Below are 27,848 nucleotides of genomic sequence, written 5' to 3'. Positions count from 1 at the left end.
CACAGGAAGCCTGGTGCGGGGAGCTGCTACCGGAGGACTGGTGTGTGGAGGTGGCTCTGGATAGACCGGACTGTGCAGACGCACTGGAGCTCTTGAGCACCGAGCCTGCCCAAGCTTACCAGGCTCGATGCCCACTCTAGCCCGGCCAATACGAAGGGCTGGTATGAACCGCACCGGGCTATGCACCCGCACTGGAAACACAGTGCGCTCCATAGCATAACACGGTGTCTGCCCGGTCTCTCTAGCCCACTGGTAAGCACAGGGAGTATGCGCAGGTCTCCTACCTGGCATAGCCATACTCCCTTTTAGCCCCCCTCCAATAATTTTTTTGGGCTGCTTTTCATCCGCGTCGCCGTGCTGCCTCCTCATACCAGCGCCTCTCCGCTTTAGCCACCTCTAATTCCTCCTTGGGGCAGCGATATTCACCAGGCTGAGACCAGGGTCCTTTTCCGTCCAGTTCTTCCTCCCATGTCCAATTCTCCAAGTGGTGCAGCCTCTCCCACTGCAACTGCTCTTCACGATTCACAGGGAGAGTAGGCTCAGGTCTGACTCCTGACTCAGCCACTCTCTCTCCGAGCCCTCCCCCAATAAATATTTTGGGGTGACTTTCGGTTTTCGCTCTGCGCCGCCGTGTCTTTTTTTCGACTCCATTCTCCTATAGCCCTCTTCGCACTGCTCCAGCGAATCCCAGGCGGGCTCCTGCACTCTCTCTGGGTCGGCCGCCCACCTGTCGATTTCTTCCCACGTCGTATACTCCATGCCATTGCTGTCCATAATGTCCTCCTTTTTCTGCTCCTGCTGTCGCTGCCTGTCAACACGCTGCTCGGTCCGTGTGTGGTGGGTGATGGCGTTCTTCGACAAGTCTTTAATGAACAAAGATCGTGATACATGAAATAACTTATACATATACAAAAACAACAAACGGAACGTGAAACCTATTACAGCCTATCTGGTGAACACTACACAGAGACAGGAACAATCACCCACGAAATACAAAGCGAAACCAGGCTACCTAAATACGGTTCCCAATCAGAGACAATGAGAATCACCTGACTCTGATTGAGAACCGCCTCAGGCAGCCAAGCCCATACAACAACCCTACTCAGCCGCAATCCCAATAATACAAAAACCCCAATACGAAATACAACAACATAAACCCATGTCACACCCTGGCCTGACCAAAATATTAAAGAAAACACAAAATACTAAGACCAAGGCGTGACATTGGCTTTGTTTTACATAGAAAATAGCCAACATTGATAGAACTGTTATCAGATATCTTCGTTAGTGTCTTTTTAACAGTACCTGTGTGTCCAAAGGTTTGGTGGACAATCTGGACATAACCTGTCAGAAAGATGGAAGAAAAGTCAGTGAATTTAACATGTCTATATTGCCCAACCCAGATGTTATCCTCCCTCTCAGAAACTCTTTATGACATAATGTTGTTACAGGAAATCTCTCATGAGCTGCCCCTCTCAATAGCATAGCTTTCCACTTTGCACTGTGGCAGTGTGTGTGTATGCGTGCCTGCGTGTGTGTAAAGTGGGCCAGTGTTATTTGGGCAGCAGGACCAGACACACCTGACTGTAATTACAGCAGCATTCCTCATTTAGGAACCCAGGCTATTGCTGCACTCCATCATCTCCCTCCCTCCCTCCCTCTCTATGTATGTGCATGTGACTCACATGGCACTCGTGTCCCTCCCTCAGGTTGTATGTGAGATCCAGCTGGATGTCCTGGACAAAGCGGCTGGTGTACTCTGGGTAGAGGTCCAGTACCTCGTATAGACCACTCAGGTTGATACACTGCAGGTCACAGTAGGTTAGGGCCTTCACATCTGCGTTGGTCTTTATCACCCGGTCATCTATAGACATGTTGGCCCCGATCAGGTCACCCTTACCTGGGGAGGGAGAGGGAGGGATGGACGTTTCAAACAGAGAGCTGTAAACATAGAATTAGAATTACTAGAATAGACAAAGCCACAATTTCTAGGGCTGTATTTTTGTGTCATGGACTGTTATTAATAACATAATCTGATCAGTCATAGATCATAGTTAGAACATAGCATAGAATATATTGTATGTCATAAAGTGACACTGTTACAGTTTTTTTTATTTAGGGTGCCCTCATTTTCCCGTGTTGGATGTCGACCCCGTGTATTGGCTAGGTGTGCATGATGTCATGAGGAAGCTGGAATAGCTCTTGAGCTGTGCTAAAGTATTTATCATTGTCATACTGAACTGTGAACACTGCTTATCTGCATTGGGTGCTGGGGGGTGCTGATAGTAAGCAGTGCTGTGGTGACTGCTCTCATCCCCTCGCTCTGCTCTTTTCTCTATTCACCCCTACCTCCCTCACTCCCTTTCTCCATTTGTCTCCTTTCCTCTCCTCTATCTGTTCCTCCCCCTCTACCGCTCAACCCCCCTTCTTTTGTGTGGCACACTCTTGCTCGGAGCTTGGCTGAGCGGTTTTGGCTGTGAGAAGGTTTGTAAGGAGTTGGCGTAATGCTTTAGAGAGCTTTACTCTTCCCAGATTGTCAATGTCAGCCTGACCTTCTGCACAGTCAGCAGGACAGCTCTGAAAGAGAGTGTTGTCCCTGTTAAATACTGTATACACACATTACATAGTCACTCTGGCCCAGAACAGGGCAGTACGGCTGGCCCGTAACCTTAATAATATGCATGTCAATCTCTTCTGGCTCAAAGTAGAGGAGAGGTTGACTTCACACACAGACACATGATAACATACGCACTATACATATATGTATACATGGAGTTTGTGTTGTAGATACGTGGTAGTGGGGTACCCCCCACACACACACACTAATAAGCAAACAAACAAGCATACAAAGGCTCAGTCACAGATACTGTACACAGGGACTCACACTCACACAGAGAGAGGGAGTGGCAGGTGACAGAGGCCTGTAGATTCAGCCCTACAATGGAAACTGTGATCCACAGGTGGCCTGTTGGGATGGAATCAGCCAAGTAGCATTACAAAGTGTTCCAACAATGGACTCCATCTGCCTGCCTGTCTGTCTGTCTGTCTGTCTGTCTGTCTGTCTGTCTGTCTGTCTGTCTGTCTGTCTGTCTGTCTGTCTGTCTGTCTGTCTGCCTCCCTATCTGTCTGTCTGCATGTCTGCCTTTCTGTCCTTGGCCTACCTGCTCAACTATCCAACCCTCCCTCCCTACCTTTCCTCCCGCTTCCCGTTCCTCCCTCTCCCCCTTCCCCCTTCCATTCCTCCCTCCCTTTTCTCCCTCCCTCCATCCCTTTCCTACCTCCCTCGCTCCCTACCTCCCTCCCTTCCTCCCTTGCTCTATAGCCAGCACCATGTCTCACCCAGTATAGCCAGCACCGTGTCTCACCCACTATAGCCAGCACCATGTCTCACCCAGTATAGCCAGCACCATGCCGTCCTTCAGCACCTCCATGGACCCAGAGCAGACGAAAAAGATGGCCTGCAGGGCATCCCCCTGGCGCAGCAGGTACTCCCCAGGGGCGCAGAACGTGGTCTTGATGTGCAGGGACAGGGAGCGCAGGCACCCTCTGCTGGCCGAGGCAAACAGTGACAGCTCCAGGATCTCCTTGTTCAAGTGCATGGTGATGTCGGAGCGCAGCTCGTCTGGGAAGTCCTTCAGCAGCTATATGGGGGGATGGTGGAAGAGAGAGAGAGAGAGAGAGAGAGAGAGAGAGAGAGAGAGAGAGAGAGAGAGAGAGAGAGAGAGAGAGAGAGAGAGAGAGAGAGAGAGAGAGAGAGAGAGAGAGAGAGAGAGAGAGAGAGAGAGAGCGAAGAAAGAGAAAAGAGAAAGAGAGAGAGAGAGAGAGAGAGAGAGAGAGAGAGAGAGAGAGAGAGAGAGAGAGAGAGAGAGAGGGAGAACAAGAGAGAGAGAGAGAGAGAGAGAGAGAGAGAGAGAGAGAGAGAGAGAGAGAGAGCGAGAGAGCGGGAGAGAGAGAAACAGAGAGATTGTTAGCCATGGCACGATTGCAGTTGACCGTAAACTGCTATCTTGGTCAGGACCCTCTCGAGAAAGAGATTATTCATCTCAAGGGACATCCTGATTAAAAAAGGTTAGAAAAAGGTCAGCTATATAAATACAATTTTAAAAGTGATGATGTCACCAAAAATCTGCATGTCTAAGGCAACTTTGAATAAAGGCACTTTGGTGAAAATATTGCAAGTGTTTGCAATAAGTTGTGCTGACTTTAGCTGGTGCTGCATGGAGTGAGTTGAACTTTTGACCCAGCACGACTGGGGTTATCTTAAACAAACATTATTGAAAGAAGGCATAATGATACAACAGCACCACACACCAGCGCCTGTGTTCATAAAGCATCTCAAAGTATGACAAAGCATATACTCATCTAGGATCAGTTTTTCCTTACATATTAAATTGAATGGACAGGGTGAACCTGATTCTAGATCAGCCCTCCTACTTTGACCCTATATTGAGACTTCTGCCAACACACTATTGTTCCCACCAGTGGTGCCGTATGGGCCCTAAAAAATTATTAGAACATTAGGCACATTTTCTTCAAGATTAAATTATTAACCTATCATCATTAAAATAATATTTTATTTACAATGTACTAATAAAACTAACAGTTTAATTTTGTTTTCTTGATTTTGGCAAAAAGTAAATATCCAGAGTGCCTCTGTATTGCCCTCCCCCCTATTTACATGAAATGGTTCGGTCCTGCCCCCAAACTGTCATGTCTCAGCTTCCTAAAGAGAAATCTGGCTTCCAAAAATGAAAAGAAAGAAAAGAAAGACAAGAGAGAGAAGAGAATGTCACCCAATTTTTCACAAAGGAAGTTGGATGAGGTCAGTGAGTGGTGTAAATTAACCTGGTAGCTTAGACCATAGTGAAATAGGATACTTTTGCTCCCCTAACATTAGTTACTTAATATCATCACAGAAAATTCTGAGTGTTTACATTTCGCTCTCTATTAGCCAACATTTAATCAATGCAGGCAAACTTTTAGCCATCTATTCACACTAAATCAGTTGTCCCTGCCGCTGCCTGGTGACAGGCCCAACAGATGCAGCTTCAGGCTCAGCAGCCCTGTCTCCCCATCCCCCTGAACCAGCCCTGTCTCCCCATCCCCCTGAACCAGCCCTGTCTCCCCATCCCCCTGAACCAGCCCTGTCTCCCCATCCCCCTGAACCAGCCCTGTCTCCCCATCCCCCTGAACCAGCCCTGTCTCCCCATCCCCTGAACCAGCCCTGTCTCCCCATCCCCCTGAACCAGCCCTGTCTCCCCATCCCCCTGAACCAGCCCTGTCTCCCCATCCCCCTGAACCAGCCCTGTCTCCCCATCCCCCTGAACCAGCCCTGTCTCCCCATCCCCCTGAACCAGCCCTGTCTCCCCATCCCCTGAACCAGCCCTGTCTCCCCATCCCCCTGAACCAGCCCTGTCTCCCCATCCCCCTGAACCAGCCCTGTCTCCCCATCCCCTGAACCAGCCCTGTCTCCCCATCCCCCTGAACCAGCCCTGTCTCCCCATCCCCCTGAACCAGCCCTGTCTCCCCATCCCCCTGAACCAGCCCTGTCTCCCCATCCCCCTGAACCAGCCCTGTCTCCCCATCCCCCTGAACCAGCCCTGTCTCCCCATCCCCCTGAACCAGCCCTGTCTCCCCATCTCCATACCCCTGAACCAGCCCTGTCTCCCCATCTCCATACCCCTGAACCAGCCCTGTCTCCCCATCTCCATACCCCTGAACCAGCCCTGTCTCCCCATCTCCATACCCCTGAACCAGCCCTGTCACCCCATCTCCATACCCCTGAACCAGCCCTGTCTCCCCATCTCCATACCCCTGAACCAGCCCTGTCTCACCATCTCCATACCCCTGAACCAGCCCTGTCTCCCCATCCCCATACCCCTGAACCAGCCCTGTCTCCCCATCTCCATACCCCTGAACCAGCCCTGTCTCACCATCTCCATACCCCTTAACCAGCCCTGTCTCCCCATCTCCATACCCCTGAACCAGCCCTGTCTCACCATCTCCATACCCCTGAACCAGCCCTGTCTCCCCATCCTCATACCCCTGAACCAGCCCTGTCTCCCCATCTCCATACCCCTGAACCAGCCCTGTCTCCCCATCTCCATACCCCTGAACCAGCCCTGTCTCCCCATCTCCATACCCCTGAACCAGCCCTGTCTCCCCATCTCCATACCCCTGAACCAGCCCTGTCTCCCCATCTCCATACCCCTGAACCAGCCCTATCTCCCCATCTCCATACCCCTGAACCAGCACTGTCTCCCCATCTCCATACCAATGAACCAGCCCTGTCTCCCCATCCCCCTGAACCAGCCCTGTCTCCCCATCTCCATACCCCTGAACCAGCCCTGTCTCACCATCTCCATACCCCTGAACCAGCCCTGTCTCCCCATCCCCATACCCCTGAACCAGCCCTGTCTCCCCATCTCCATACCCCTGAACCAGCCCTGTCTCACCATCTCCATACCCCTTAACCAGCCCTGTCTCCCCATCTCCATACCCCTGAACCAGCCCTGTCTCCCCATCTCCATACCCCTGAACCAGCCCTGTCTCCCCATCCCCATACCCCTGAACCAGCCCTGTCTCCCCATCTCCATACCCCTGAACCAGCCCTGTCTCCCCATCTCCATACCCCTGAACCAGCCCTGTCTCCCCATCTCCATACCCCTGAACCAGCCCTGTCTCCCCATCTCCATACCCCTGAACCAGCCCTGTCTCCCCATCTCCATACCCCTGAACCAGCCCTATCTCCCCATCTCCATACCCCTGAACCAGCACTGTCTCCCCATCTCCATACCAATGAACCAGCCCTGTCTCCCCATCCCCCTGAACCAGCCCTGTCTCCCCATCTCCATACCCCTGAACCAGCCCTGTCTCCCCATCTCCATACCCCTGAATCAGCCCTGTCTCCCCATCTCCATACCCCTGAACCAGCCCTGTCTCCCCCTCTCCATACCCCTGAACCAGCCCTGTCTCCCCATCTCCATACCCCTGAACCAGCCCTGTCTCCCCATCTCCATACCCCTGAACCAGCCCTGTCTCCCCATCTCCATACCCCTGAACCAGCCCTGTCTCCCCATCTCCATACCCCTGAACCAGCCCTGTCTCCCCATCTCCATACCCCTGAACCAGCCCTGTCTCCCCATCTCCATACCCCTGAACCAGCCCTGTCTCCCCATCTCCATACCCCTGAACCAGCCCTGTCTCCCCATCTCCATACCCCTGAACCAGCCCTGTCTCCCCATCTCCATACCCCTGAACCAGCCCTGTCTCCCCATCTCCATACCCCTGAACCAGCCCTGTCTCACCATCTCCATAATCCTGAACCAGCCTGTCTCCCCATCTCCATACCCCTGAACCAGCCCTGTCTCCCCATCTCCATACCCCTGAACCAGCCCTGTCTCCCCATCTCCATACCCCTGAACCAGCCCTGTCTCCCCATCTCCATACCCCTGAACCAGCCCTATCTCCCCCTCTCCATACCCCTGAACCAGCCCTGTCTCCCCATCTCCATACCCCTAAACCAGCCCTGTCTCCCCATCTCCATACCCCTGAACCAGCCCTGTCTCCCCATCTCCATACCCCTGAACCAGCCCTGTCTCCCCATCTCCATACCCCTGAACCAGCCCTGTCTCCCCATCACCATACCCCTGAACCAGCCCTGTCTCCCCATCTCCATACCACTATGTCCCAGGACAGGCTTTGCAGTCTTGCCATGCTGTCCCATTGAAAGTCAGTTAGCTAGAAAGCTGGACTTCAAAGACTTGATCAGTGACTTTACTAGCAAGACGGCTCGGCGCTGGGCTCTTGGTGAGTAAGACTGAGCGAGGGCCAGTGATAACTGCTAAATGGTATGGCTGTGGATATTGGATCAAGACACACATGATGCCCACAGGCTGAGAACAGGCTGAGAACAGACTGAGAACAGACTGAGAACAAGATATATCTCAAAGTAATGGCTGGATTGCCATAAAATTTGTTGTGCACAATCAAGACCCCAAGTGGAAGAAATCTATTGATTTGGTGACCTCTTGACCTTTCCTCTAGCGCCACCACCAGGCCTTTTCATTTCCATTTTGTTTTGCACCTGCACTGTGATAGTCTCAGAGGTCCGTTAAAAGCGCAGAGAGCATCATGAAGAACAAGGAACACACCAGGCAGGTCCGAGATACTGTTGTGAAGAAGTTTAAAGCCGGATTTGGATACAAAAAGATTTCCAAAGCTTTAAACATCCCAAGGAGCACTGTGCAAGCGATAATATTGAAATGGAAGGAGTATCAGACCACTGCAAATCTACCAAGACCTGGCCGTCCCTCTAAACCTTCAGCTCATACAAGGAGAAGACTGATCAGAGATGCAGCCAAGAGGCCCATGATCACTCTGGATGAACTGCAGAGATATACAGCTGAGGTGGGAGACTCTGTCCATAGGACAACAATTTAATTTTTAATTTTACCTTTATTTAACCAGGCAAGTCAGTTAAGAACATATTCTTATTTTCAATGACGGTCTGGGAACAGTGGGTTAACTGCCTGTTCAGGGGCAGAACGACAGATTTGTACCTTGTCAGCTCGGGGGTTTGAACTCGCAACCTTCCGGTTACTAGTCCAACACTCTAACCACTAGGCTACGCTGCCGCCCCAATCAGTCGTATATTGCACAAATCTGGCCTTTATGGAAGAGTGGCAAGAAGAAAGCCATTTCTTAAAGATATCCATAAAAAAGTGTTGTTTAAAGTTTGCCACAAGCCACCTGGGAGACACACCAAACATGTGGAAGAAGGTGCTCTGGTCAGATGAAACCAAAATTGAACTTTTTGGCAACAATGCAAAACGTTATGTTTGGCGTAAAAGCAACACAGCTCATCACCCTGAACACACCATCCCCACTGTCAAACATGGTGGTGGCAGCATCATGGTTTGGGCCTGCTTTTCTTCAGCAGGGACAGGGAAGATGGTTTAAATTGATGGGAAGATGGATGGAGCCAAATACAGGACCATTCTGGAAGAAAACCTGATGGAGTCTGCAAAAGACCTGAGACTGGGACGGAGATTTGTCTTCCAACAAGACAATGATCCAAAACATAAAGCAAAATCTACAATGGAATGGTTCAAAAATAAACATATCCAGGTGTTATAATGGCCAAGTCAAAGTCCAGACCTGAATCCAATCGAGAATCTGTGGAAAGAACTGAAAACTGCTGTTCACAAATGCTCTCCATCCAACCTCACTGAGCTCGAGCTGTTTTGCAAGGAGGACTGGGAAAAAAATTCAGTCTCTCGATGTGCAAAACTGATAGAGACATACCCCAAGCGACTTACAGCTGTAATCGCAGCAAAAGGTGGCGCTCCAAAGTATTAACTTAAGGGGGCTGAATAATTTTGCACGCCCAATCTTTCAGTTTTTGATTTGTTAAAAAAGTTTGAAATATCCAATAAATGTCGTTCCACTTCATGATTGTGTCCCACTTGTTGTTGATTCTTCACAAAAAAATAGTTTTATATCTTTATGTTTGAAGCCTGAAATGTGGCAAAAGGTCGCAAAGTTCAAGGGGGCCGAATACTTTCGCAAGGCACTGTAGATTTATTTTTCTACTGTATTATTGACTGTATGTTTGTTTTACTCCATGTGTAACTCTGTGTTGTTGTATGTGTCGAACTGCTTTGCTTTATCTTGGCCAGGTCGCAGTTGTAAAGGAGAACCTACCTGGTTAAATAAAGGTGAAATTTAAACATTTTAAAAATGTATTGTAATTGAAAAGGTTAATGTATATTTAAGTTATATTTATTGTAATTGAAAAGGTTAATATATATTTAAGTTATATTTATTTAAAGTTATACATTAATGTTAAGAGAATTTTCCATTCAAGAATGTTACCATTAAAATGACATTTAGACTGTAAAAGATGGCCTTTAGTACATATCTTATAGAGGGTATCAGTCTTACGTCAAATAGTGAATTCCACTGTAAGCAGAATGTTGCATGCATGTCCGCACATTGTTATATTTTCACAGCTCACTGTCAGTAAATATCCTACAGTAAATATTGGACTACAAGAGAGTTGCAAGCCTGCAAAGGTAGAGTTATTTAAAGCTTTGAATGGGTCGATTGGGTTCTGGAGGTGTGTGGTCGCAGAAACTGCGCAGGGTTGGTGTGGCCTGTGGTGGTGGTGGGGCCCAATGTGATATATTTTTATGGGGCCCAATATCCCTGGCGGCGCCCCTGGTTCCCACCACAAAACACCAGCTACATTACTAAGCCATTAATGTCCTAATCATCATCTAATCATCCCTGACACACAACATCTGTCAGTCTCTGTTTTAGCCAATAGCAGAAACGTGCTGAACAGAAAATATCAGTGAGTCATCATGAGGCCCACTTTAATCAACAGGCCTATCTATAATTCATACATCTGTGATTCATCTCTCTGCCCTATCTGAATGCTCTGTTCTGTTATGTCTTTGCTGTCTGTCTCAAAAGCAAACTGCTCCTGAGGCATGATGGGCCACTGTCTCTCTTTTTGTCCTGCTCTGTATCTCAGTCTATCCATCTCTCATGCTCTTTCTTTCTCGTTCTCTCTCTCGCTCTCTTTCTGTCTCTCTTTCACCCCCCCTCCCCCCCTCTCTATTTTTTAAATACTTTTTCAGCCAAAATTCTTTATGGTTTACACTCTCATCATCAAGCCCTTGATAGTTGAATCAGGAGTGATAGTGTCGGGCTGAAACAATAACCTGTAATAACACTCTCCACAAAGGGTGTTCAGATTGCTCACCTCGTTGGAGTCAATGCCGTTGTTGACAGACCATGTGGTCTGGAAGTACTCCAGCATGCGCTGTTTGAGGCCCTGGGGCAGGTGGTGGACCCGGATGAAGTCCTTCAGGTCCTTGGTGCGGGTGTGGTACTGGGACCAGCGAGAGTACATCCTCTGAATAATGGCTGTCACATTACCAAACACCAGGGCGTGCATCAACGCTGGAGGCAAGGGATGGCGGGAAAGAGGGAGGGGGGAAGGGAGGGACAGAAGGGCGGAGGGATTGGTGGGCAGGCAGGCAGGCCGAGGACAGACAGACAGGAGGGAGGGAGGGTTGGAAAACAGGGTTTTGGTGGGGATGAGTTAGAGGGGAATGATATTGGGAGGTGGGTTTGGAGTTAAATTGAGTTTGGGGGGTCACCTTTGGACATGGATGGGCAAGATATTTAGAGGTGGGGCATGAGATTTAGAGGTGGGGCATGAGATTTAGAGGTGGGGCATGAGATTTAGAGGTGGGGCATACGATTAAGAGAAGAGAAAAAAATTCTGAGAAAGATTTACTAGAGGTTGTGTGTGTGTGTGTGTGTGTGTGTGTGTGTGTGTGTGTGTGTGTGTGTGTGTGTGTGTGTGTGTGTGTGTGTGTGTGTGTGTGTGTGTGTGTGTGTGTGTGTGATTACCCCCAGGCAGTCGGGGACATTTAACATAGCCAGGCTCATGAGCATTCAAAGGGAGAACATTTGCCACTGTGACCTCATTTAAACCCACAGCCCCAAAACCAGTTCACAACTCTGGTTTGGACCAGGTAAAACCAAACAGAAGCAATCCAAACCAGCGGATCAGCCACAAGACCAGTCCTCATCACGTTAAAACTAGATAAAACCAGACGAAGCTAACATTATGAACATTGCCTGGTGTTCACAGATGTCATTCTGAATAATTCTTACATGCATTAATTGTGATGTGTGTGTGTGCCCGTGTGTGTGTGTGCCCGTGTGTGTGTATCTCCCCTACCTCCGATGAGCATTGTGCAGATAGAGAAGATCTTCTCAGCGTCGGTGTTGGCCGACACGTTGCCGAAGCCCACGCTGGTCAGACTGGACAGGGTGAAGTAGAGAGAAGCGATGTAGACACTCCTCAGAGAGGGACCGCTCAGCCCCGTTCCGTTCACTTCCCCCAGGGGGTCATAGGGAGACTCCAGACGCTTCCCCAACTCATGAAGCCAGCCTGGAGACAGAGAGGAGGAAGGGAAAGATGGGCTTTGTTCCAATTCTCTACCCTTCTCTACCCTTCTCTACCCTTCTCTCGCTCAAAGTGTACACTCGTACACTCCGTCATGATTTAGAAGAAGTGTAAGGAATGGTGGAAACTTCCTCCAGTTATGATTTAGAAGAAGTGTAAGGAATGGTGGAAACTTCCTCCAGTCATGATTTAGAAGAAGTGTAAGGAATGGTGGAAACTTCCTCCAGTTATGATTTAGAAGAAGTGTAAGGAATGGTGGAAACTTCCTCCAGTTATGATTTAGAAGAAGTGTAAGGAATGGTGGAAACTTCCTCCAGTTATGATTTAGAAGAAGTGTAAGGAATGGTGGAAACTTCCTCCAGTCATGATTTAGAAGAAGTGTAAGGAATGGTGGAAACTTCCTCCAGTCATGATTTAGAAGAAGTGTAAGGAATGGTGGAAACTTCCTCCAGTCATGATTTAGAAGAAGTGTAAGGAATGGTGGAAACTTCCTCCAGTTATGATTTAGAAGAAGTGTAAGGAATGGTGGAAACTTCCTCCAGTCATGATTTAGAAGAAGTGTAAGGAATGGTGGAAACTTCCTCCAGTTATGATTTAGAAGAAGTGTAAGGAATGGTGGAAACTTCCTCCAGTTATGATTTAGAAGAAGTGTAAGGAATGGGGGAAACTTCCTCCAGTCATGATTGTGAGGGGTGGAGAATCAGAACACAGTCATAGGCTTTGTCCAAAATGTCTTCATTTGCTCTAGATAGTGCATAACTTTTCACCAGAGCATTGCACTATATAGGGCAGGGGTCTCCAAGAGGTTGATTGTGAGCTACCAATAGCTCGCAGCCTACCGATGAGTAACTCTCCAAACAATTCTGCATGTATTTTTCACGTGTTCCACCACAAACTATCATAAACAAATCTCACATGTATCAGACACCTCAAGCTCCTGGCTACTATCAATCAAATCCACATTGACATTATCCCGCCCCTGGTTAGCCACAATTAACTTAAAAAGTAACCATATCTGCCCATTCATTTCCAGCAGTAATGCCCCTTTACGTCTGTGTGGTGCACGTGTTTGTCTTTTATTCACTTAGTGTCGCCAGTTAGTGTTAATGATACAGTTACTGTCTTCTGGTTAAACAGAAAGACAAAAAGAAATAAACACTATAAAATCTTTCCCCAAAACATTCATGATTATTTATATCATTCGGGTGGGCTTTTGTTTTTTGCAAACTCTGTCATGACATATGCAGCAGCAAAAACATAGCGAGTCCAGCACATTCTTCTCTCGCCAAAGAAGCATTTAAAGGGGCATTTCACTCAAAGATCAACATTTTTTTTTTTACCCAGCCCTCAAATTTTGTCTTCTGATGTTATTTTAAGAAAGGACATGGACTCAGACCATCCAATGTCATTGTTTCTACATGAATAATTGTAATTTGTAGAGAGAAAACAGAACAAAAATTTACCAAGAAAACCTGAATGCGTTCTCTAATTCTCTCCTTCTCTCTTTCTTTCTCTCTCTCGGAGGACCTGAGCCCTAGGACCATGCCCCATGACTACCTGACATGATGACTCCTTGCTGTCCCCAGTCCACCTGGCCGTGCTGCTGCTCCAGTTTCAACTGTTCTGCCTTATTATTATTCGACCATGCTGGTCATTTATGAACATTTGAACATCTTGGCCATGTTCTGTTATAATCTCCACCCGGCACAGCCAGAAGAGGACTGGCCACCTCACATATGCTCTCACTAATTCTCTCTTTCTTTCTCTCTCTCGGAGGACCTGAGCCCTAGGAGCGTGCCCCAGGACTACCTGACATGATGACTCCTTGCTGTCCCCAGTCCACCTGACCGTGCTGCTGCTCCAGTTTCAACTGTTCTGCCTTATTATTATTCGACCACGTTGGTCATTTATGAACATTTGAACATCTTGGCCATGTTCTGTTATAATCTCCACCCGGCACAGCCAGAAGAGGACTGGCCACCCCACATAGCCTGGTTCCTCTCTAGGTTTCTTCCTAGGTTTTGGCCTTTCTAGGGAGTTTTTCCTAGCCACCGTGCTTCTACACCTGCATTGCTTGCTGTTTGGGGTTTTAGGCTGGGTTTCTGTACAGCACTTTGAGATATCAGCTGATGTACGAAGAGCTATATAAAAATACATTTGAATTTGATTTGATATTTAATAATTTAAATATTAAGGCACAACCTCAACAAGCAACATCACACAAATAATCCCGCACAAACCTAAGCAGGCAACAGGGGTAATTAAACACACAGAAATTAAAGCAAATTAAACCAGGTGAGAAAGAACCAAAGACAAAAGAAATGGAGAAGGAAAAATGCGTCAGTGATGGCGACTAGGCTGGCGACGCTTAGCGCCGAGCGCCGCCCGAACAGGGAGAGGAACCACCTTCGGTGGAAGACGTGACAGGTGGATTGTCATCATATCTCAGGCTGATTGATTTGTGTGGATAAGATAAAGATATGCAATAATAACTGTATCAAATAAATTATTCAAATACTGAGCTATATTGTATGCTAAAAAATTTGGGAAGCTATATTATTTTATACTAATACAATAGCTCATAAAAATATAAACAAGTAATACTTTTTTGCTCAAAAGGGTATGATTACGGATAAACCTGAATGAATGAGTGAATCCCAGAATCCAAGAATCCCAGAAAAGTGCTACAAATTGCCCACATGAACATACATAGCCTAAGAAACAAGGTTCATGAAATTGATAACTTTCTAGTAACATAACATTCATATACTGACTACCTCTGAAACTCACTTAGATAATACCTTTGATGATACAGTGGTATGCAATACATGGTTTCAACATCTTCAGAAGAGACCGGGTTGCCTATTGTGGAGGTGTTGCAGTGTATGTTCAGAGTCATATTCCTGTAAAGCTTAGAGACGATCTCATGTCAAACGGTGTTGAAGTAATATAGCTACAGGTTCACCTGCCTCACCTAAAGCTCTTTCTTGTAGGTAGCTGCTATAGACCACCAAGTGCTAACAGCCAGTATCTGGATAATATGTGTGAAATCCTTGATAATGTGTTTGATATCAACAGAGAGGTATATTTTCTGGGTGACCTAAATATTGACTGGCTTTCATCAAGCTGCCCACTCATGAAAAAGCTTCAAACTGTAACCAGTGCCTGCAACCTGGATCAGGTTATCAGTCAACCTACAGTACCAGGGTACTTACAAACAGCACAGGAATGGAATCATCCATGTGTATTGATCAAAACTTTACTAATGCTGCAAAAATCTGCTGTAAAGAAGGATCCAAATCCATTGGATGAAGTGACTATAATATAATAGCCATATCTAGGAAAACCAAAGTTCCAAAGGCTGGACCTAATATAGTGTATAAGAGGTCATACAATAACTTTTGCAGTGATCGCTATGTTGAAGAGGTAAAGAATATTTGTTGGTCTGTAGTGTGTAATGAGGAGCAGTCAGACGCTGCACTTGACACATTTATGAAATAGCTTATTCTAGTTAATTAATAATAAGTATGCACCCATTAAGGTGACTGTAAAAACTGTTCAATATCTGTGGATTGATAAGGAATTATAAAATTGTATGGTTGAGAGGGATGAGGCAAAAGGAATGACAAATAAGTCTGGCTGCACAGACGATTGGCAAACATACTGTAAATGTAGAAATCATGTGACTAAACTGAAAAAATAAGAAGAAACTGTACTAAGAAACTAAGATAAATTACAGTGCATTCGAAAGTATTCACATTTAGTTATATTACAGACTTATTCTAAAATTAATTACATTTTTCCCCCTCCAGTCAAAACACAATACCCCATAACCAAATCAAATCAAATCAAATCAAAAGTTATTTGTCACATACACATGGTTAGCAGATGTTAATGTGAGTGTAGCGAAATGCTTGTGCTTCTAGTTCCGACAATGCAGTAATAACCAACAAGTAATCTAACTAACAATTCCAAAACTACTGTCTTATACACAGTGTAAGGGGATAAAGAATATGTACATACGGATATATGAATGAGTGATGGTACAGGGCAGCATAGGCAAGATACAGTAGATGGTATTGAGTACAGTATATACATATGAGATGAGTATGTAAACAAAGTGGCATAGTTAAAGTGGCTAGTGATACATGTATTACATAAGGATGCAGTCGATGATATAGAGTACAGTATATACGTATGCATATGAGATGAATAATGTAGGGTAAGTAACATTATATAAGGTAGCATTGTTTAAAGTGGCTAGTGATATATTTACATCATTTCCCATCAATTCCCATTATTAAAGTGGCTGGAGTTGAGTCAGTGTCAATGTCAGTGTGTTGGCAGCAGCCACTCAATGTCAGTGTGTTGGCAGCAGCCACTCAATGTTAGTGGTGGCTGTTTAACAGTCTGATGGCCTTGAGATAGAAGCTGTTTTTCAGTCTCTCGGTCCCAGCTTTGATGCACCTGTACTGACCTCGCCTTCTGGATGATAGCGGGGTGAACAGGCAGTGGCTCGGGTGGTTGATGTCCTTGATGATCTATATGGACTTCCTGTAACATCGGGTGGTGTAGGTGTCCTGGAGGGCAGGTAGTTTGCCCCCGGTGATGCGTTGTGCAGACCTCACTACCCTCTGGAGAGCCTTACGGTTGAGGGCGGAGCAGTTGCCGTACCAGGCGGTGATACAGCCCGCCAGGATGCTCTCGATTGTGCATCTGTAGAAGTTTGTGAGTGCTTTTGGTGACAAGCCAAATTTCTTCAGCCTCCTGAGGTTGAAGAGGCGCTACTGCGCCTTCTTCACGATGCTGTCTGTGTGAGTGGACCAATTCAGTTTGTCTGTGATGTGTATGCCGAGGAACTTAAAACTTGCTACCCTCTCCACTACTGTTCCATCGATGTGGATAGGGGGGGTGTTCCCTCTGCTGTTTCCTGAAGTCCACAATCATCTCCTTAGTTTTGTTGACGTTGAGTGTGAGGTTATTTTCCTGACACCACACTCCGAGGGCCCTCACCTCCTCCCTGTAGGCCGTCTCGTCGTTGTTGGTAATCAAGCCTACCACTGTTGTGTCGTCCGCAAACTTGATGATTGAGTTGGAGGCTTGCGTGGCCACGCAGTCGTGGGTGAACAGGGAGTACAGGAGAGGGCTCAGAACGCACCCTTGTGGGGCCCCGTGTTGAGGATTAGCGGGGAGGAGATGTTGTTTCCTACCCTCACCACCTGGGGGCGGGTTTTTACAAATGTTTGCAAATGTATTAAATAGAAAAAAGAAAAAACGGAAATATCACATTTACATAAGTGTCACGTTCTGACCTTAGTTCCTTTATTATGTCTTTGTGTTAGTTTGGTCAGGGCGTGAGTTGGGGTGGGTAGTCTATGTTCTTTTTTCTATGTTGTGTTTTGTGTTTGGCCTAGTATGGTTCTCAATCAGAGGCAGGTGTCGTTCGTTGTCTCTGTTTGAGAATCATACTTAGATAGCCTGTTTCCCCCATTTTAGTTGTGGGTGATTGTTTTCTGTCTCTTCACCAGACAGAACTGTTTAGTTTCTGTTCGTGCTCCTTGTTATTTTGTTCAGTGTTAATAAATATCAACATGGACACGTACCACGCTGCATATTGGTCCGATCCTTCTTACGCCTTGTCAGAGGAAGACGAATCGCACTACAATAAGTATTCAGACCATTTACTCAGTTCTTTGTTGAAGCAACTTTGGCATCGAATACAGCCTCGAGTCTTCTTGGATATGATGCTACAAGCTTGGCACACCTATATTTGGGGAGTTTCTCCCATTCTTTGCAGATCCTCTCAAGCTCTGTCAGGTTGGATGGGGAGCGTTGCAGCACAGCGATTTTCAGGTCTCTCCAGAGATGTTCGATCGGGTTCAAGTCCGGGCTCTGGCTGGGCCACTCAAGGACATTCAGAGACTTGTCCCTGAAGCCACTCCTGCATTGTCTTGGCTGTGTGCTTAGGGTCATTGTCCTGTTGGAAGGTGAACTTTCACCCCAGTCTTGAGCGCTCTGGAGCAGATTTTTTCTCTCTGTACTTTGCTCCATTAATCTTTCCCTCGATCCTGTCTAGTCTCCCATTCCCTTCGCTGCTGAAAAACATCCTCGCAGCATTATGCTGCCACCATTCATCAGACCAGAGAATCATATTTTTTCCTGGTCTGAGTGTCCTTTAGGTGCCTTTTGGCAAACTCCAAGCAGGCTGTTATGTGCCTTTTACTGAGTAGTGGCTTCCGTCTGGCCACTATCATAAAGGCCTGATTGCTGGAGTGCTGCAGAGATGGTTATCCTTCTGGAAGGTTCTCCCATCCCCGCAGAGGAACTCTGGAACTCTTTCAGAGTGACCATTAGGTTCAGTGGTCATCTCCCTAACCAAGGCCCTTCTCCCCCGATTGTTCAGTTTGGCAGGGCGGCCAATTACCCTTCCCCAGATCTGTGCCACGATACAATCCTATCTCGGAGCTCTACGGACAATTCCTTTGACCTCATGGCTTGGTTTTTGCTCTGACATGCACTGTCAACTGTGGGACCTTATATAGACAGGTGTGTGCCTTTCCAAATGTCCAATAAATTGAATTTACCACAGGTGGACTCCAATCAAGTTGTAGAAACATCTCAAGGATGATCAATGGAAACAGGATGCAGCTGAGCTCAATTTTGAGTCTCATAGCAAAGGGTCTGAATACGTATGTAAATAAGGTATTTCTGTTCTTTATTTGTAATAAATGTGCAAACATTTCTAAAACCCTTTTTCCCCGTTGTCATTAGGGGGTATTGTGTGTAGATTGACATTTATATTAACACATTTTAGGCTGTAATGTAACAGAATGTGCAGAAAGTAAAGGGCTCTAAATACTTTCTGAATTCACTGTATATAAAGAATGATAGTATAAGGCTTTGGAGCACCTTAAATGACATTTTGGGAAAAAATGCAAACTTGGCCCCATTGAATCAGATGGCTCATTCATCACAAAACGCACTGATCGTGCCAATGACTTTAATGTTTTTTTTCATTGGCAAGAATAGCAAACTTAGACATGACAAATTCTGGACCTATACATACATGCATAACTGACCAAATTATGAAAGACAAGCATTGTAATTTTTATTTCTGTAAAGTGAGTGTGGAAGAGAATAAAAAAGTATTGTTGTCTATCAACAATTACAAGCCACCTAGGTCTGACAACTTGGATGGAAAATTACTAAGGATCATAGCGGACAATATTGCCAATATCTTTTACCATCTCTTCAATCTAAGCCTACATGAAAGTATGTGCCTTCAGGCCTGGAGGGAAGCAAAATCATTACGCTACCCAAGAATAGCAAAGTACCCTATACTGGCTCAAACAGCTGACCAATCAGCCTGTTTCCAACCTTTAGTAAACTTTTGGGGAAAAATATTGTTTGACCAGATACAATGCTATTTCACAGTAAAGAACTTAACAGATTTTTAGCATGCTTATAGGAAAGGACATTCAACATGCACAGGAAATTGATAATAAAACGATTGTGGGAGCTGTTTTGTTAGACTCCAGTGCAGCTTTTATCGATCATAATCTGCTGCTGCAATAACGTATGTGTTATGGTTTTACATCCCCTGCTATAATGTGGATTGAGAGTTACCTGTCTAACAGAACACAGAAGGTGTTCTTTAACATAATCCAGGTATAGTCAGGCATTCCCCAGGGCAGCTATCTAGGCCCCTTATTTTTTTTAAACATTTTTTTACTTATGACCTGCCACTGACTCTGAGTAAAGCCTGTGTGTCTATGTATACTGATGACTCAACACTATACATGTCAGCTACCACAGCAAGCACAACACTTATCAAAGAGCTGCAGTCAGTTTCAAAACTAAAATGATTGTATTTGGGACAAATCATTGACTAAATGCTGAACCTCAACTAAATATTGTTAACAGCACTATCTTAATAGCACTATCAACAAGGCAGAACCTAATTTTATCGCACCTGGACGACTGGTCCAGTCTTGCTCATGCAAGCAGTAAAATCTGATTGGGAAAAAAACGTATACAAATATGCCTTATGGAACAGCAGGGACTGTAAAGAGACACACACACAGGCACAGACACACGTGTTGTAGATGTGTGTCTGTGTTGTCATTTTCTAACTTGTCTCCACCCCTTCATCTACACTGATTGAAGTTAATTTAATAAGTGATAAGGGAGCATAGCTTTCACCTGGATTCACCTGGTCAGTCAATGTCAGGTTCTTAATGTTTTGTACACTCAGTGTATATAGCATAATTGGAGCCCATAATTGGAGTCAACAATATAGTTTCTCTGAACTGTTTCCACTGTATCCAGAACTGTGAATGCCTAACATACAAACGGAGTATTAGCAAGAACAAAAGATAGGGCAGCTTGAACAAATGCCAGATGTGCTGGTCCATCTGAAGCCTAGTGGGTCGGTCTAAATTGGGGGTTTTGCGCAGAATGATCCTTATTTTAAATAATGGTAGCCTAATCCACCATTCTTTCCACTGCAGGATGGTGGAAGGAGGCTAAAGTAATGGGCCTGTGTGTTAGAAACGTCCGGGATGACTTCTGGTCACAATCCATCCCTGATACCAGGTACCTGAGAACCAAAACTAATCCTAGGTCAGCTCCTATCTATAACGTGAGTGTTGAAACAATCAGCAGCTCCCTGAGACCTCCACCAGACACTTAAGAATGGTAATTGGATATAGCGCTCTCACTGACGTGGGATCAGCATTAGAATTCCATAATTTAGATACAGTGCATTAATCCTGCATGACACTGAGGCTCAGTTAATTTGAAAAACAGCATCAGCTTCTCATGGCCCCATCAATACTGACCCAGAATCAGTTTGGAGACGTCAGGGAGAGGTAATTGAGGATAGAGCTTGGCTCATCGATACTGACTGGGGATCAGCCCTAGAGGCCTCATTATGTGTTGGACATTATGTGTTCAGGGGAAGCCTGGGGCCCGGCGACTAGTCATTACTGTGGGACTACGCTACTCTGTCAATCAAAACCCCAGAAACAAATAAAAACAGGACATGTTTTTCCCCAGTCACATTAAATTCCTTCCCCGTGCATGAATATTTTATAGTGTAATGAGTGTCTCATTAGAAATCAGTTGAATCAATAAAATAATCAACACAGCCATTAAAACTGCAAAGCAAGATGCTGGTTGGGAAGCTAATAAACTAAAAAAAAAAAAAAGAAACGTCCCTTTTTCAGGACCCTGTCTTTCAAAGATAATTCGTAAAAATGGGTTTAAACACTGAACATGCACCTGTGGAACGGTCATTAAGACACTAACAGCTTACAGACGGTAGGCAAATAAGGTCAGTTATGAAAACTTAGGACACTAAAGAGGCCTTTCTACTGACTCTGAAAAACGGCAAAAGAAAAGTGCCCAGGGTCCCTGCTCATCTGCGTGAATGTGCTTTAGGCATGCTGCAAGGAGGCATGAGGACTGCAGATGTGGCCAGGGCAATAAATTGCAATGTCCGTGCTGTGAGACGCCTAAGACAGCGCTACAGGGAGGTGGGACGGACAGCTGATCGTCCTTGCAGTGGCATACCATGTGTAACAACACCTGCACAGGATCGGTACATCTGAAACATCACACCTGCGGGACAGGTACAGGATGGCGACAACAACTGCCCAGGTTACACCAGGAATGCACAATCCCTCGATCAGTGCTCAGACTGTCCGCAATAGGCTGAGAGAGGCTGGACTGAGGGTTTGTAGGCCTGTTGTAAGGCAGGTCCTCACCAGACATCAAAGGCAACAACGTCGCCTATGGGCACAAACCCACTGCCGCTGGACCAGACAGGACTGGTAAAAAGTGCTCTTCACTGACGAGTCGCGGTATTGTCTCACCAGGGGTGATTGTCGGATTCGCGTTACACCGAGGCCTGTACTCTGGAGCGGGATCGATTTGAAGGTGGGGGGTCCGTCATGGTCTGGAACGGTGTGTCACAGCATCATCGGACTGAGCTTTTTGTCATTGCAGGCAATCTCAACACTGTGCGTTACAGAGAAGACATCCTCCCTCATGTGTTACCCTTCCTGGAGGCACATCCTGACATGACCCTCCAGCATGACAATGCCACCAGCCATACTGCTCGTTCTGTGAGTGATTTCCTGCAAAACAGGAATGTCAGTGTTCTGCCATGGCCAATGAAGAGCCCGGATCTCAATCCCATTGAGCACGTCTGGGACTTGTTGGATTGGAGGGTGAGGGCTAGGGCCATTCCCCCCAGAAATGTCAGGGAACTTGCAGGTGCCTTGGTGGAAGAGTGGGGTAACATCTCACAGCAAGAACTGGCAAATCTGATGCAGTCCATGAGGAGGAGATGCACTGCAGTACTTAAAGCAGCTGGTGGCCACACCAGATACTGACTGTTACTTTTGATTTTGACCCCTCCCTTTGTTCAGGGACACATTATGCTATTTCTGTTCGTCACATGGCTGTGGAACTTGTTCAGTTTATGTCTCAGTTGTTGAATCTTATGTTCATACAAATATTTAGACATGTTAAGTTTGCTGAAAATAAACGCAGTTGACAGTGAGAGGACGTGTCTTTTTTTGCTGAGTTTAGATGCTAGCCAAAAACAACCACACATAAGCCATGATATGCTGCCATGACCAGCTGACACTACTAACAAAAAACGCCCACGCACCAAATGTCAGCACCATCCCTGAACCCCTCCAGACAGAACAAGCTGCTCACCAATGTCCATCCATCGAATGTCCATTGATGTTCAGGGTCTCTAGCCAGGTAAATGATGCTGTCCCTGAACCCCTCCAGACAGAACTAGCCGCTTACCCGGCGATGCTCACCCCTCACTCTTCCACCTCTCTTCCTGGCCCCTACTTTCCCCATCTCTGATGCCTCCCCCCCTCACCCCCCGTAAGACAGAGCAAGCAGCTCACTGATGCAATACCCAACCAAATCCCTGATCCCCTCTCAGACAAAACTAGTCGCTCCCACCACTCACCGATGTCCCAGGAGTAGGCGTTTGCCTCCATCTCCTTCTTGCCGATGACGTACCAGATGCAGGCCATCCAGTGGGCCAGCAGGGCGAACATGGACATGAGCAGGGTGAGCACCACAGTGCTGTGCTGGGAGTACCGGTCCATCTTCTGGAGCAGACGCAGCAGCCGGAGCAGACGCACTGTCTTCAACAGGTGGACTACTGATACCTGGGTGGGGAATGAATGACAGGTGTGGTTCTATTACAGTAACAGCAGAGGAGGTACAAAGGGGAGCTAGTGGCAAGTGTCTTCATCCTCCTCCTCATCATAACCTATTCAACCAAACAACACACCTTCTTGATCATCCTACTCCTCCTCCTCATCATGACCAAAACCACCAACATAGCTAAACACATCATCACCATCACCACCATCATTATCATCTCCATCATCACCTTTATCGTTATCATCACCATCACCACCATCATTATCATCATCACCTTTATCATTATAGTCACCATCACCACCATCATTATCATCACCATCACCACCATCATTATCATCACCATCACCACCATCATTATCATCTCCATCATCACCTTTATCGTTATCATCACCATCACCACCATCATTATCATCATCACCTTTATCACTATAATCACCATCATCACCTTTATCATTATCATCACCACCATCATTATCATCACCATCACCACCATCATTATCATCACCTTTATCATTATCATCACCATCACCATCATTATCATCACCATCATCATCATTATCATCACCATCACCACCATCATTATCATCACCTTTATCATTATCATCACCATCACCATCATTATCATCACCATCATCACCTTTATCGTTATCATCACCATCACCACCATCATTATCATCATCACCTTTATCACTATAATCACCATCATCACCTTTATCATTATCATCACCACCATCATTATCATCACCATCACCACCATCATTATCATCACCTTTATCATTATCATCACCATCACCATCATTATCATCACCATCATCACCTTTATCATTATCGTCACCATCACCACCATCATTATCATCACCATCATCACCTTTATCGTTATCATCACCATCACCACCATCATTATCATCATCGCCATCACCTTTATCACTATCATCACCATCATCAACTTTATCATTAGCATCACCATCGCCACCATCATTATCATCATCACCATCACCTTTATCACTATCATCACCATCATCACCTTTATCATTATTATCACCACCATCATTATCATCATCACCTTTATCATTATCGTCACCATCATCTTCACCATCATTGTCATCATCACAAACATCATCATCACCATTATCATCAGCATCACCAACATCATTATCATCAGCATCACCACCCTCATTATCCTCATCATCCCCACCATCATTATTATCATCATCACCACATCATTATCATCATCACATAATTATTATCATCATCACCACCCTCATTATCATCATCACCACCATCACCACATCATTATCAGCATCACCAACATCATTATCATCAGCATCACCATAATTATGATCACCATCATCACCACCACCATCATCATCATCGCCATTATCATCAGCATCACCAACATCATTATCATCAGCATCACCACCCTCATTATCCTCATCATCCCCACCATCATTATTATCATCATCACCACATCATTATCATCATCACATAATTATTATCATCATCACCACCCTCATTATCATCATCACCACCATCACCACATCATTATCAGCATCACCAACATCATTATCATCAGCAACACCACCCTCATTATCATCATCACCAGCATCATTATCATCACCACCACCATCATTATCATCATCGCCATCATTATCATCAGCATCACCACCATAATTTTCATCACCATCATTACCATCACCACCATCATTATCATCACCATCATTATTATCACCATCATCATCACTATATTTTAGAATAGATCAGCAATATTAAATTCTTTAGAATGACACCAACTGCATCATTATTAAAGCTCATGGTCATCATCACTCTAATAATCTTCAACAGGAATATAGTTCTCCTCCATGCTTTGATTAAATACAGTGCTGCATATTCTCACACTTCTTTAATTTCCTTGATATTTGAGTGCTTGGTGCTGAAGGCAATGTGAGAGAGAACGAGCTCAGAGAGTGATTTCCTGTCAACAGGAATGCATGAACACCGTGGATGCGATCTAAAGGGCACAGTATTGCCTATAGGTCCTACAGGCCCTGGTCAAATGTAGTGCACAATATCGGAAATAGGGTGCCATTTGGGACACATGCGTCAGGGTTCCCCAACTGGCGGACCGCAGGCCGAATTTGGCCCATGGGTGATTTTATAGGAGCCTCCAAGGTTTTCTGAGCAAAAAATAAAGAAACACCAGCAAATCAGCCCCAAGTTATTTTAATTTTAGAACTTTATCATGAAGTATTCCCACACATAATAAAGAGATGTATATGTATTATTTTATATTCTATTTAAACTTTATTTAACTAGGCAAGTCAATTAAGAACAAATTCTTATTTTCAATGACGGCCTAGGAACAGTGGGTTAAATGCCTTAATATATGTGATCTATACAAACGTAAGCAAGGTTTGAAATGATTATGTTTTAGTCAAATATTATATCTGTTCTTCTTGTGGTCCTTCTGTGGCTCAGTTGGTAGAGCATGGCGCTTGTAACGCCAGGGTAGTGGGTTCGATTCCCGGGACCACCCATACGTAGAATGTATGCACACATGACTGTAAGTCGCTTTGGATAAAAGCGTCAGCTAAATGGCATATATTATTATATATTATTATTATTGTGGTCAATTTGAATTATTTTCCAGGCCCATGACCATCAGCTCAAGAAAAAAACATCCTGCAAGGAAATGAATTTGAGCAGCAATCTTCCTTTGTCGCCCAGGCAGACAGTAAAGCTCTAGCTCACTGCTATAAACTCAGAACCACACATGCTGACACACACGAACGCACTCACACACACACACACACTAAACCTATGGCAATAAAGAAGTCCTGAGCCACAGAAAGTACACACACCTGTCTGAGGTCTCACGGTAATTGACCATTATAAACACATATAGCGTCTCCAGGCCTCCACACATACAAGCCGCTGTTCCGAGCCTTTGGAACATCTACATTTAAAAAGTGGAATAAATCAATTTAATATACAGCATCACAATGAATCCATGATTTATTTTAGTCATGTTTAAAGAAACATTCTGATTAGAAGAACATGAATTTCAGAACACCATAATATGAGTTGGCATACTGCAGTCCTGTGTTTTCTGGCTGTTCTCCATGCCATAGGCTGTAGGCTTGTTCATTTAGCTGACAAGATAAGTCCAATTACATTATTTTATTTTTTATGATTTTATAGTAAGAACAATATAATTGAACTTATATAAAATATAAATCATATTTTCCCATAACGGAGCAAGTGCGCATACGAAGTGTGTCACGCCCTGACCTTAGAGATCCTGTTTATGTCTCTATTTTGGTTTGGTCAGGGTGTGAGTTGGGGTGGGTATTCTATATTCTATTATTTGTATTTCTATCTGTTTGGCCGGGTAGGGTTCTCAATCAGGGACAGCTGTCTATCGTTGTCTCTGATTGAGAACCATACTTAGGTAGCCCTTTTTTTCCCCACCTGTCTTGGTGGGAAGTTTACTTTTTTTAGGGCACATAGCATTTAGCTTCATGGTTTGTTTTTGTGGTGTTTATTGTTTTGTTCGGTGTCTTTTTTCCAAATAAAAAGAGAACTGTACGCGCGCCACGCTGGACCTTGGTCCTCTTCCTTTAACGGCTGTGACAAAGTGGCTATGTTGAGTAAAAGTAAACATTAGAAACAGGTCCTATATGCTAGATGTAGAGTTATTTGGCAACTTTAGCTATGAATGATACAAACCTTTAGAATGTCTTAGAAATCAAACATATTTTGGCTGCATGATGCGACTATAGGCTGTTGATGATTTGAGAAAGTAGCAAAAAAAGCTTGCTCTCTGTTCCTTGCCTCAGGCTGCACAGCTGTTCTCTCATCAAGTGATCTTATTTTTACCCATCAGACTATTCTCAATGAATCTTGTCTTTACTAATATGTGAGATTAGTTTAGATATAGAATGGCACATTATCAAATGGGCAGAACAGGAGCAGGGGGAAAATACATTTCATCTGTATGCACTTGAATAACGAATGGAGGCAGCTCGCTTTCGAATTGGCCCGTTTTGTAGGCTACTTCGGGTTTATAGCGGAGCATGTGCTTAATATGAGCAGCTGAGAAATAAATATAACAACACTTATTTCACTACATGAATTAACCTCTGTTGGAAGAGCATGCTCTCGCTGAGCTACAGGTGATATTTTGCCCAAGCTCTGTAAGCCATGGGCTCTCCAAGCCTGTTCCTGCACCATCACCACCATCATTATCATCATCGTTATCACCTTTATCATTATCATCACCATCATCATCAGCTACCCAGTGCTTAATTTGGGAAACCAAGTGGAATCTGTTCGGGAACATCGATAGTAACATATTTTCGCAATTAAACATATTTCACTAAACTGTTTCGCGCTCAAGAAAGGAATATAGGACAGAGGAGCAGATGGAAACGCATTGTGGTGAGATATTCTGCATAGCTAAAGGTAAATTGTGACCCAATGAATTATGAAAAGAAAATCACTATTACTACGCATTTCAAAATCAAATACAAATTCACGAATTGTAGGCTAACTATAAGCTTCCCAGCACAATCAATGAATCAACATCATCGCTTAGGGCTGGCTATATGTTCTCTCCCAGACTCATTGATAGACATTTTGGAGCATAGCATAGGGTAACCAG

The 27,848-nt window shown here is 45.2% G+C and overlaps 1 protein-coding gene across 1 annotated transcript in view; it reads right to left on the bottom strand.

Annotated features, from left to right (window-relative positions):
- Nucleotides 1–27,848, bottom strand: part of LOC118398995 (potassium voltage-gated channel subfamily H member 8-like) — an 83,421-nt gene that overhangs the window by 19,847 nt on the left and 35,726 nt on the right. The window contains exons 6-11 of the mRNA XM_052472562.1: nt 22,986–23,190; nt 11,762–11,974; nt 10,772–10,971; nt 3,392–3,641; nt 1,686–1,900; nt 1,306–1,344 (exon numbers count right to left, since the gene is read on the bottom strand). Of these exons, the coding sequence (XP_052328522.1) occupies nt 1,306–1,344; nt 1,686–1,900; nt 3,392–3,641; nt 10,772–10,971; nt 11,762–11,974; nt 22,986–23,190 (1,122 nt within the window). The remainder of the gene's footprint in view (nt 1–1,305; nt 1,345–1,685; nt 1,901–3,391; nt 3,642–10,771; nt 10,972–11,761; nt 11,975–22,985; nt 23,191–27,848) is intronic.

This window comes from Oncorhynchus keta, chromosome 20, assembly GCF_023373465.1.
Source record: "Oncorhynchus keta strain PuntledgeMale-10-30-2019 chromosome 20, Oket_V2, whole genome shotgun sequence".
Classification (NCBI taxonomy): domain Eukaryota; kingdom Metazoa; phylum Chordata; class Actinopteri; order Salmoniformes; family Salmonidae; genus Oncorhynchus; species Oncorhynchus keta.
The sequence above is the reverse complement of the archived record's forward strand: the minus strand, read 5'-3'. Positions and strand labels throughout refer to the sequence as shown.